This window comes from Eucyclogobius newberryi, unplaced genomic scaffold, assembly GCF_026437365.1.
Source record: "Eucyclogobius newberryi isolate DKJ021-1_F unplaced genomic scaffold, fEucNew1.0.hap1 SCAF_22, whole genome shotgun sequence".
NCBI classification, from domain to species: Eukaryota; Metazoa; Chordata; class Actinopteri; order Gobiiformes; family Gobiidae; genus Eucyclogobius; species Eucyclogobius newberryi.
In genome coordinates, this window is record NW_027315857.1 from 21,629,073 (window position 1) to 21,642,372 (window position 13,300).

The 13,300-nt window shown below is 40.9% G+C and overlaps 1 protein-coding gene across 1 annotated transcript in view; it reads right to left on the minus strand.

Annotated features, from left to right (window-relative positions):
• The window catches only part of ttc39b (tetratricopeptide repeat domain 39B), a 28,791-nt gene extending 17,324 nt beyond the window's left edge, over positions 1-11,467 (minus strand). The window contains exon 1 of the mRNA XM_072459019.1: positions 11,210-11,467. Within this exon, the coding sequence (XP_072315120.1) occupies positions 11,210-11,248 (39 nt within the window). The 5' untranslated portion in view covers positions 11,249-11,467. The remainder of the gene's footprint in view (positions 1-11,209) is intronic.
• Positions 11,468-13,300: the final 1,833 nt, after the last annotated feature.

The window sequence follows — 13,300 nt, forward strand, 5'->3', positions numbered from 1 at the left end:
TCTCACTTATCCTTTTGAGACGTAGTGACGGGTATGAGGTGCGCAACAACTGAGCAACGACCGATCAAACAGTTTTCATGGAGAACACTCTTTGCTCGTGATAATGTGATGTATGACCAGGGCGTTACAGTGTGACTTTGATGTGATACGCGGCTCACGATGCGATAATGACGCGGTATTTTGCGATAATCGATATACTTTAAAATAGAACCCGATGTGTTTCGACAACGTTTGGTCTGGGTTAAACCTGTAATACAGCAATTTCAGAACCATGTATTTGGTCCTGGGGCCTTGGACATAAAGTGATGCATTTGGAATATACATATTGTACTTTTCGGACTTTAAGCCGTTACTCTTTTCCCACGCTTTGAACCCTGCGGCACATACAACCGTGTGTCAAATGTTTAGATTTTTACTGGTAAACAGCCACCGGGGGGCGCTCTAGCAGGAAGTGCAAGCGTTTGACACACTGTAGAAGAAGACGTCAGTGGAAGCACTGTCCAGGGGACACATCGTGTTTTCTATAGTTTAAGCTTCAAAAAGCTGTGTGTTTTATTATGAGTATATAATGAGTCTAATGAGGAAGTGACTCCAAAGACACAGGTGGAGCGAGGTCTGCGGTTTAGAACCTGCTGCAGTGAAATGAGACTTTCTTGACCCGACCTGACCCTGCATCACTACCATAGACCATATTTATGAGTAAATATCTCATGTCACAACGTAAGACTCACTCACTAAGCACAAGCTCAGGAGCAGATGAACCAGATGTGAAGACACAGAGTCATCAAGGACAGAGGGGACAGCTGTGTTCTCGCTGGGCTGAGGTTGAAGGATGGCGGTGGGGCCGTGCGAGCGAGCGAGCGGCGCGCGAGCGACCGCCGTGTGCCGTGCGAGCGAGCGGCGCGCAAGCGAGCGCCGTGCGAGCGAGCAAGCGCCGTGCGAGCGCCTACGTGTCGTGATCTTAATACCTGGCAGAATCTTTTGGGCATGGTGGTGACCAGCTGCCATGCCTAAAACCCCTCAGCGAGAACACTGGGACAGTAGGGCCAGTAGGGACAGAGGGGACAGTAGAGACAGAGGGGACAGTAGCGACAGAGGGGACAGTGGGGACAGAGGGGACAGCGGTGTTTGTTAAACTTCAAAACGCTGTGTGTTTTATTACAATCCAACTCATATTCACTGAGAAATGAGTGTAATTAGTCCTGCAGCGCAGCAGACCGCTGGTGCGCCACGTTTATTTATGTGTAAATATCATGTTACATGTGGCACCTACAGTTTATTAACTTATATGGACAAGTTCTATTTTCTTAAATTCCGTGTGCGCGGCTTTTATTCAGGAGCGCTGTATGGCCCCTAAAGTACTGTACTCCTGGCAGCTGGGAACAGGGCCATTACAATAAATTACTTAATTTGGAAATGAACAAATTTAACAGACTTTGGACTGAGTTGAAGTGTTAACTGAGTTCATTCATTGCTTTGTCTGTCGCTCTCTGGTCTTGCTCTGTTTTGTGATTTATGTTTTTTTATTTAAGGACAAAAAAACAGTACAAATATCAAATGTCTTTTGGAACCAAGTTTCCTTTCTGTAAACAAGCAACCAAATTGTAGCGCTGTCACAAAATCATTCCGATTAGTGAATTAGTCTAGTTTAATTCACGCTTCACTGTGATTGGTTGAACTCCCTGCCAATCACATTAATATCTCCGACTTCTAACAGGGTTATTCTTGCTGTGGCAAAAGAAATGAAACATTAATTGTGATCAAATGGAAATGGCGATCTGTGATTCATGTTTTGGCCTCGTTAAAGTGCAAATAACGATCTTTTTTCTACTTTTTTTAATGTGCACACCCGTTTCATGATTCATTTTTTGCACATTTGACCTTGAGCACGACCCATTTGTCAAACCAGTTACAGAGTTTTGCAAGTTTGTTTAAGTAAGCCACATGACCTTTCCTCTTGAAGACGGGATTAGGCCTTGAGTCACTTTAGACGAATGCAGTTTGGCAGCTCCTTCACAATAAAACATTAAAGTGTCGTAGCTCGTAAAAAGTAGCAAATATCGTTCATGTCGCAGTGTTTACTTTGCCTCCTTTTTTGGATCAGAAGTTTGCCTGGGACAGACTATTAAATTAAATCCGTTAACTACATGTTTTAGTTCATTTATAAAAACATAAAACACGGAAAATGAGAGTGAAATCAAAAATAAAATGACAAACTAGAAAACAAGGGAAACACAATCACGACGCCCCATTTTGTCGGTCTAATTTGTCCGTTTCCAAATTAAGTCAGACTGTTTGCCTGATGTCTGTTCCTATGTCAGTCCAGTCCGTGATCGTCGGTGATGTTTGTGTTTTTTTGTGATTGCCTTTTTTGCCTCCGCCAAAAGTACCGTATTTTTATTTCATAGTTTGGCCGGGGTGCGACTTATATGTGATATTATTTGTTATTTTCACACTGAAACCACAAGAGGGCGCTCTAGGCTCTAAGCGACGAGATTTACAAAGAAAAGCTGAACATGTACAACCTAATCTTATGTAGAACTAGGGAAAGATATTTTTCTGAAATAATTGGAAGCTGCAGTAACAACTCGCGTGTCCTGTTTGCCACAGTAAACAGATTAACAAACCCTCCAGCTCAGCTGCCGTTAGAACTCATTTCCACATCCAAGTGTAATGAGTTTGCATTATTCTTTAATGACAAAGTTCAGGGCATTAAAAATGCTATAAATCCCACAATGCAAAAAATTACCCTAAAACCACCAAGACACTTAGAGCTAACTCACTTTGCACCAGTAACTGACAAAACTGTCCATGAGATCATCACCAGTCTGAGTTCATCTACATGCTGCCTTGATGTGTTACCCACCAAATTTCTAAAGTCTGTGCTGAACAGTTTGTTAGCACCATTCACTCACATAGTTAACATGTCGCTTCAATCTGGAACATTCCCAATGTCTTTGAAAACTGCGGTCATAAAGCCTCTCCTAAAGAAGAGCAGTCTTGATGCCGCAGTACTGAGTCATTACCGGCCCATCTCTAATCTGCCATTTTTGGGCAAAGTCCTTGAAAAGGTTGTTTACCAACAGCTCACAGATTTCCTCTTAATAAACAACTCATTTGATGTTTTTCAGTCAGGTTTTAGACCTTATCACAGCACTGAGACTGCTCTTGTTAAGGTGACAAATGACATCCGCCTGAACACTGACACGGGCAAAGCCTCAGTCTTAATTCTGTTAGATCTGAGTGCTGCTTTTGACACTGTCGATCATGGGATCCTCTTACAGAGACTAGAGGACTGGGTGGGCATCACTGGCACTGCCCTAAACTGGTTAAGGTCCTATCTGGAAGACAGGAAGTACTTTGTTGAAATTGGTAGCTGTGTCTCAGACCACATGACCCTGACCTGTGGAGTGCCCCAAGGGTCAGTCCTGGGTCCCCTTCTGTTCAACCTCTACATGCTGCCGTTAGGTCAGTTGATACGCAGTGAAAATGTGTCCTATCACAATTATGCAGACGACACTCAGATCTATGTTTCACTGTCGGCAGGTGACTATGGACCAGTAGATTCACTCTGTCACTGCATCCAACAGATCAGTTTGTGGATGCAAAACAACTTTCTCCAGCTGAACTCAGACAAGACTGAAATAATCGTTTTTGGCCCACAGAAACAAAGAGAAAGTGTTAGCGGTCACCTCCAGAGTCTCGCTCTAAAACCTACAAACCAAATTAGAAATCTGGGGGTAATAATGGACTCAGACTTGAACTTTAATAGCCACGTCAAATCAATAACATCAGCAGCTTTTTACCATCTAAAAAACATTGCCAAAATCAAAAATATAGTGTCAAAACCAGATTTAGAGAGACTTATCCATGCGTTAGTCTCCAGTAGATTAGACTACTGTAACGGCCTGCTCACTGGCCTCTCCAAACGAGTTGTAAAACAGCTGCAGTACATCCAGAACGCTGCTGCTCGGGTCCTGACTAGAACCAGGAAGTATGATCACATTAGTCCTGTTCTCAGGTCTCTGCACTGGCTCCCTGTGGCTCAGAGAATAGACTTTAAAGCAGCTCTGCTTGTGTACAAGTCTCTCCATGGCCTAGCACCAAAGTACATCTTGGATATGTTAGTGCCATATGAACCATCTCGGACTCTGAGGACCTCAGGGACCGGCCTCTTGCTGGTGCCCAGAGTCAGGACAAAACATGGGGAATCTGCGTTTCAGTTTTATGCAGCTAAAATCTGGAACAGTCTTCCTGAAGATGTGAGACAGGCTTCTACTCTGACAATGTTCAAATCTAAGCTAAAAACAGTTTTGTTTAGCTGTGCATATGACTGAAAGGATTTTTTCTTTGCACTCTTCTCTTTTGTTTGTGATTTTATTAGTTTAGAAAATCAGTTGGATTGATAATTTTTAATTTAGTTAATTTTATTGTATTTCTGTTTCTGTAATTTCTTTGTGATTTGAATGCATTTTTCCTGCTGTGAAGCACTTTGAATTGCCTTGTGTATGAAATGTGCTCTACAAATAAACTTGCCTTGCCTTGCCTTGCAGATGAAGAATCTGCACTTCCTCTACCTCTGGAGTTTGTGGAGTTGTTTAGAAGTGACACAGAGGAAGAAGAATTCAATGTATTTAGTGATTTGGGGTAAAACTGATGCTTTGGTAAACTTGTTAGCATGTTCTTTATGCTATAGTTATCTGAATAACTGTTCATATGTTACGTTAACATACCAGACACTTACCACAGTTCTGTCTGTCCCTCATGTAGCTGAAGGTGTTAGCGTTAGCATACGTACACCTATTCACCATGTTCGCTCATCTGTTATTATTTTAAACTGCATTTCAAGAGGAAATGTCTGTTCTTGGTCTTGGATTTTATCAAATACATTTCCCCCAAAAATGCGACTTATACTCCAGTGCGACTTATATATGTTTTTTCTTCCCTATTATGCATTTTTTGGCTGGTGCGACTTATACTCCGGCAAATACAGCACTGTTTTGTTTAGCTGTGCATATGACTGAAATTATTCTATATGCACTCTTCTGTTTTAAAGTATATATTATTTATGTGTGTCATTGTGATTTTTCAGCACCTTCCCCCGCTCTGTAAAGCACTTTTCATGAATTTGCAGAAACCGCGCTCAACAAAGAAACTCGCATTTCCTTGTCGTTTCTCTTTAACACGGAAAACAACGTGAAAAAATGTTCAGGTCGGTCCATAACGGCAAACGTGGCATAAATGTTTTTTTTTTTTTTTTTTAAATGTGTCCCGCCTGACCTCCACAGCGTCCCCCTCGTGTCGTACACAGTCACGTCTCTGTCCGTCTGCGTCAATCATCCAGTTACTCAGGAATCCACGCACGCACACACACACACACACAAGGGTTCTCCACTTCTGCCCGGCAACAAAAAAAAAAAAAAACGAAATCAGGCGAAATCGCATCTGGACAGAAAACGCATTCACGACGTGGGTAAAAACTAAACGAGTCGCGGCCTGAGGAAATCGAGACGCGGCAAATTCTCATAAAATCTTTGCGTTTTTCGTTTTGCGATTAATTTAAGGCTCCGGTTAAATTGGGTCGAAGCGCAATTTCAAGTTAAATCTATTCATTTGTTGCGTAAAAGCATAATGTATTTATTGATTTCATTAATTATATCTTACAAATCTTTGGTTATAGCCTTTTAACGCCAACAATACAGTGTATATTTGTTTGACGAAGCATCAAAAATAGTAGAAATAAAAAAAATACAACGTAATTTCCTCAAGTTTGCGACCGGCTTTACAAAATGTAACTTTATGACAGACAAAATAAAGTGAAATGTGACAAAAACAGCCAAATACAATAAAGTTCTTTGCATTTTAGTCTATTTTTATGCTGTATATTGAACAAAAAATTATGAACTTCGCTTCTAAAATTGTCACGATTATCATTTTTTTGGTTGGCGATTACGCTGCGACCTGAATAATCCCGATTATCGATAAACCGGACAGTCTTGACGTCAATGCGAACGCCGTCATTCAAACTGGGGCGAGTCTTTGAGCCTTTTTCACGCTCTGCTGGGCCAGAGTCAAATGAGGTGGCATCGCAGCCTCATGGCATCGCTGCGGTTTGAGCTCCTTCAGAAAAACCTCTCACTTCCTGTTTCCTGCCTGCCATGCTGTTGTGAAACCAGAGCCGGCGGTTGCATTTGCATTTAACCCTCGACTCAGCTCCCCTCCGCCTCCTGTTCAACTATTTTTGATCTGCACGAGGCCTGGTCCTGCCGCGGCCCCCGGGTGGAGGTGGATCTCGGGGTCTTGTTCGCGAGTGAGTGCAGGCTGAAGGTGAAGAAGGAGCTGAGTGGAAAGCCAAAGCTCTCCGTTTACAGCTCAAGCTAGGTTTCTACTCTGGTTTGTGGTCATGAGCTTCTGGTAGTGACAGAAAGAACAAGCTCGTCGATACAAGCGGTGGAAATGCTGCCTCCGCTGCACACAAACATTATAATTGGGGCCATTGAAGAAGTCAAATTAAGTCTTTTTTAATTTGTTTTATGGTCCAAAAACATGTATCTACAATGTAAAGTACTTTTCGTATCTGGCTGTTTTTATCATATTGACTTTATTTTGTCGTTCAGAATGATAAAGCTGGTCACAAACCTGAGGAAAGTGTTAAACAACAAAGGAAAAATAAATATTTGTATATGAACTACAAAGAACTGGTTTAGTCCTGATTTATTCCTGGTTTAGTCCTGGTTTAGTCCTAGTTTAGTCCTGGTTAAGTCCTGGTTAAGTCCTGGTTTAGTCCTGGTTTATCCCTAGCTTAGTCCTGGTTTAGTATCGGTTTAGCCCTGGTTTAGTCTTGGTTAATTCCTGGTTTAGCCCTACTTTAGTACCGGATTATCCCTAGTTTAGTCCTGATTAAGTCCTGTTTTAGTCCTAGTTTAGCCCTGGTTTAGTCCTGGTTTAGCCCTGGGTAAGTCCTGGTTCAGCCCTACTTTAGTCCTGGTTTAGTCCTAGTTTAGCCCTGGTTTATTCCTAGTTTAGCCCTGGTTTAGTCCTGGTTTAGTCCTGGTTTAGCCCTACTTTAGTCCTGGTTTAGCCCTACTTTAGTCCTGGTTTAGTCCTGGTTTAGCTCTGGTTTAGTCCTAGTTTAGTCCTGGTTTAGTCCTAGCTTAGCCCTGGTTTAGACCTGGTTTAGTCCTGGTTTAGTCCTAGTTTAGCTCTGGTTTAGTCCTGGTTTAGTCCTGGTTTAGCTCTGGTTCAGTCCTGGTTTAGCTCTGGTTTAGTCCTGGTTTAGTCCTGGTTTAGCTCTGGTTTAGTCCTGGTTTAGTCCTGGTTTAGCTCTGGTTTAGTCCTAGTTTAGCTCTGGTTTAGTCCTGGTTTAGTCCTGGTTTAGCTCTGGTTTAGTCCTGGTTTAGTCCTGGTTTAGCTCTGGTTTAGTCCTAGTTTAGCTCTGGTTTAGTCCTGGTTTAGTCCTGGTTTAGCTCTGGTTTAGTCCTGGTTTAGCTCTGGTTTAGTCCTGGTTTAGTCCTGGTTTAGCTCTGGTTTAGCTCTGGTTTAGCTCTAGTTTATCCCTGGATCACAGCCCTCCATTGTCTCCCGGTTGCTAGCCTGTTAGTCGTGTCTGCTGACTCTAACTGAGCCTAATCAGATTACCACACTCATTTGACACGTGTCCAGCTAAACAACACCAGGTCAGCAAAGACACGCCCACACTACAGCAAAGACACGCCCACACCACGGCGCCCACGGTGGCTTTGGCGAGTACAATCAGGGCGATGGGGAACAAGAACGGACGACACAGCAAATTGTTCGTAATTGAATAACGAGTTTATATCGTGTCTGTGTTAAAAAAAACGGTTTTAAACGGCCGGGAAAAAGAGAGCGCAATCTTCCAAATAAAAGGTATCAACAAATTAAAATTAAGATATTCAATTACCTTATTTTCCGGACTATAAGTCGCACCGGAGTATAAGTCGCACCAGTGCAAAAAATGCATAATAGAGAAGAAAAATGCGGTTACAAGTGTGAAAATGACAAATAATATCACATTTAAGTCGCTCCGGAGTATAAGTATATAAGTATAAATATAAGTATAAGTCGCACCCCAGCCAAAATTATGAAAAAAGGTGCGACTTATAGTCCAGAAAATACGGTATGTCGATATCGCCCAAAAGTACAATCAATTATTACAATATTTGTCAAACTTTTCACACCAAGTACAACCCACAATGATATTTTTAGGGCTAAAATTGGTCAAAATTGAGACTAACCCACGTATAAAGTCATTTTAAATCATTACTAACCCAAAGGTGGACAAAACATGAGTAAACTTGTCTCTAAATCAAACAAATACAAATTCACTGTGCGACGTTTACCACAGTTTGCGAAACATTGCTCTACTGTCCCATAACCCATAAACAGAGGAGATGGTGTTGGCCCCGAGATCTAATTTCCTCCTTCATTGTTTAAAATAACAAGCTCAGCAGAATTATGTGGGGAAACGCTGCACCACCACAAGTTCAGGGAGGGAACCGTTTAAAAAGAAACCGTATGTGAGTAGTAAACGCGCAGTGGAGTATGTCAAATTTTAATCAAATCGAGATCCAATCATTCGTCAGGGATAGTTTTTTTTTTTTAATATGGAGCGATCTACAGCCAATCTTCCAAAATCATGTCGTTTGGAGCATTGATTTCCAACTCTGGAGGAAGAAATGTGACTATTTTTGTGTTAAAAGTAAAATCAATGATAAGAAAAGCAGGATACATAGTTTCCATTTTGATTTCAGAACTGAGAATCTGGGCCTCAGAACTCCTGCCATGGACACGATAATAACAGTGATAAATGGATACTTTTTAACACACTTTTCGCAGGGAATAAAGGTCATCACAAAAACAACAAATGACACAAACTGCAACAACGATCAAAGACTGAACGGACGTTACAGTGGACGCACGTAAGATGGAAAAAAAATCACTCAGAACGGAAACATTTTCAACAGTTTTTCGACCACAATTTGGACTTTGTCGTGATTTTTTATCAGTAAGTTTTCCTTGTCTTTTCTTGAATAAATACAAGTGTTTAAGAAGAAAACAAAATCAAACATTGAATCAAACGCGGTGAATTTTTCGCCGGTGATGTACAGTACATGTATCTATACCGCGGTTTCACTTTCCAGAACGCTCACTTTCAATCGGGGGCGCGCGATTGACTCACTTGAAAGTCAACTACGAAAGCCACAGCTACAGCGAGGGGCGGACTGACAGTCAGCAAAACCATCAAGCGCGACGACACAGACAGAGCAGCAGGAAAAGAACCAGCAAACTTTGGGTTAGTGAGCGTCTGGGAGAATAACTGGCCGTGGCGGTACTAAAATACACAAGAAATTCATACAAAAAATAGTGATTTGTGCAACATTAGCTCAGATTAGGTCGCCGCGTTGTTGTCCGTGTTTGTGTTCCCGGTTTACCCCTTTCAAAAGCCAATTTATCTTCTTAGTTATGTCACGAATTATGTCCACTTCACGTTTGTCCGCAATTAATTCACTAATTTAATCTACGAACGTGGATTTTCTGGATTTGAACTTTTTGGACTGAACAATTTGACCGCTGTTTTAGTCTAAGTTTTAATCTGATACAGCCGAGTTTGATATGTGATGTCCAATGTCTGCTCTGTAATGTTTATTTTTTCGAAAATTTCACGTGAAAACTTAAAATATAAAATAAAAAATAAATGGTCAAAAGGCTTATAAAACTTATTTTTTACCCACAAAATGGGCGTTATCGACTTTTTACATATACGTTTCTCATTTACTGTAATAATTGTACATATTTTTTGGTAATATACACTTTTCACTCATTAAATTGTTAATAAAGGGTGCGTTCACACTAACACTGCGAACAAACTGGGACTAAATACAGAACTAAACTTGGACGACCATGACTAGAACGGTACCAAAGTGTGAACACGCCCTGAACAGAAGTGGAAATTAATAATAGTTTTATGAAACCAAACAGTTTTCCTAACGTTTGACGCTAGATTATCGCACAATTTTACAATGTTGTTGTGCTTTTTTGCTGCTGCCTCTTGACCAGGACACTATTCAAAATATATTTTTGTTGGGTTTTATGGTCAAATTTAAACTTTATTTTTTGTTTACAGTGAGTTTAAACAGCTCTGAGGTGCAAATATAACACCATTTGAAAGCAAAAACCTTCAGGTGATGATAATTATTATGACGCTGCAACTCTCTGGCTGTAACATGTATTTATATGACTTCAGGCTGTTATGCTTCATACATTACCCCGTAATAAGACATCAACTTTAGACATGTTATTTCTATTATTAAGACCCAATTCCCACGGAAAAGTTCCTATGTTGAAAATGTATTCCTGGTTTACACCTGGTTCACTCCTGGTTTTACTCCTGGTTTACTCCTGGTTTACATCTGGTTTACACCTTAATTACTCCTGGTTTACATCTGGTTTTACACCTGGTTTACTCCTGGTTTACACCTGGTTCAGACCTGGTTTACACATGGTTTACACCTGGTTCAGACCTCGTTTACAACTGGTTTACAACTGTTTTACACCTGGTTTACACCTGGTTTACTCCTGGTTTACACCTGGTTCAGACCTGATTTACTCCTGGTTTACACCTGGTTCAGACCTGGTTTACTCCTGGTTTACACCTGGTTCAGACCTGATTTACTCCTGGTTTACACCTGGTTCAGACCTGGTTTACACATGGTTTACACCTGGTTTACTCCTGGTTTACACCTGGTTCAGACCTGATTTACTCCTGGTTTACACCTGGTTCAGACCTGGTTTACACATGGTTTACACCTGGTTTACTCCTGGTTTACACCTGGTTCAGACCTGGTTTACACATGGTTTACACCTGGTTCAGACCTCGTTTACAACTGGTTTACACCTGGTTTACACCTGGTTTACTCCTGGTTTACACCTGGTTCAGACCTGGTTTACTCCTGGTTTACACCTGGTTTAGTCCTGGTTTAGTCCTTCAGTCAGGTCCTCCTTGCATTGCCCTTTTCCTCCTTTAAGATTACAAACTGAACATGCCTGTGGGGCTTTAGTCATCCACATTGTTATTATATATATATTATATATACATATATTATATTTATATTAGACAAACGTAGCCCGCTTCCATCCCGCGGTGCGCAGTTCAGCCCGGGTTACCGGACACCGCCGCCGCTGTACGCACCTCTTCCTCGGCCGGGGACCCGTTGCTTACGTGGGCCATTCCTCTTTCCTCCTGTCGCCCTTTAACTCACACACACAAAAATAAACCTGTGGCGATTTCCAGTCACGACAGCGGCATAATTCCCCCTTTATCCTCGTCACGTTACGCAAGGTGCGGAAAAAACGCGGCGCGCGGCAGAACGAGGACGGCGGCTCCTTCCGTGATCCGACACCGACTGGCGAGCTCCCTGAGGCGGCTGCAGAGCGCACGCCTCCCCCGCTGTGATGGAGGCTTCCGGGTCCCGCCCACCGCTGACTCCAGATGCTCAGTTTAGAAACTGTCTCAAATCATGATCAACGCGGGATATAAAAGACATATTAGGTCATTAAAAGCCTGTAAATAATCACCTAAACTAGAACCCATGCCTAAACATAATAGGCTACAAGATGAATGTTTATAAGGCTGCAACAATTAACCCTAACCACTATAAAACATAATAGTAGTCATATGTAAAGAGACCTTTTATAACAAATAATTAGGATTTTAGTTAGTATGAATGAATATCACATTTTATTGATGAATATCTCAACTCTTACTGACCTAATCATGTGCAATACTGACCTAATCATGTGCAATACTGTCTTAATCATGTGCAATACTGTCTTGATCATGTGCAATACTGACTTAATCATGTGCAATACTGACCTAATCATGTGCAATGCTGACCTAATCATGTGCAATACTGACCTGATCATGTGCAATACTGACCTAATCATGTGCAATACTTACCTAATAATGTGCAATACTGTCTTAATCATGTGCAATACTGACTTAATCATGTGCAATACTGACCTAATCATGTGCAATGCTGACCTAATCATGTGCAATAGTGACCTAATCATGTGCAATACTGACTTAATCATGTGCAATACTGTCTTGATCATGTGCAATACTGACTTAATCATGTGCAATACTGTCTTGATCATGTACAATACTGACCTAATCATGTGCAATACTGACCTAATAATGTGCAATACTGTCTTGATCATGTGCAATACTGACTTAATCATGTGCAATACTGACCTAATCATGTGCAATACTGACTTAATCATGTGCAATACTGTCTTGATCATGTGCAATACTGACTTAATCATGTGCAATACTGTCTTGATCATGTGCAATACTGACCTAATCATGTGCAATACTGACCTAATCATGTGCAATACTGACTTAATCATGTGCAATACTGACTTGATCATGTGCAATACTGACTTAACCATGTGCAATACTGACCTAATCATGTGCAATACTGACTTAACCATGTGCAATACTGACCTAATGATGTGCAATACTGACCAAATTATGTGCAATACTGACTTGATCATGTGCAATACTGACCTAATCATGTGCAATACTGACCTAATCATGTGCAATACTGACCGAATTATGTGCAATACTGACTTGATCATGTGCAATACTGTCCTAATCATGTGCAATACTGACCTAATCATGTGCAATACTGACTTAATCACGTGCCATACAGTCATAATCATACGCAATAATGTCATATTCATGTGCAATACTCATACGCAATGTCATATTCATGTACAATACTCATACGCAATGTCATATTCATGTACAATACTCATACACAATGTCATATTCATGTGCAATACTCATACATAATAATGTCATATCCATGTGCAATACTCATACACAATAATGTCATATAACTGCTGTAAATAAGAGTGTTTATTTTTGCCACTATTATTATTTTGTCTTATGTTATTTTTGTTTCTATTCCTTATTAAGAATATGAGAGGATTTGTCTATAAGAGTTTTGTTTATAAGAGTTTTTCTATTAAGAGTGTTTTATGTTCTTTTTCTTCTGTATCAACTTGCTGAGATTTTGTATTAGAATTATAACAGCGAGGCGTCCACGGGATGTTCTCAGTTATTTTTCATCCTGAGAACGTTTGAAAGCCTCTTAAAACATACGTTGGAGAGAAGATAGGAGTCTAAACTAGAACTAAGCCAGGTGAAATAGACTAAACCAGGTCTAAAACAGTGACACGGGATGGCTGACCCTTGGTATTCCAAAAATGTGACTTA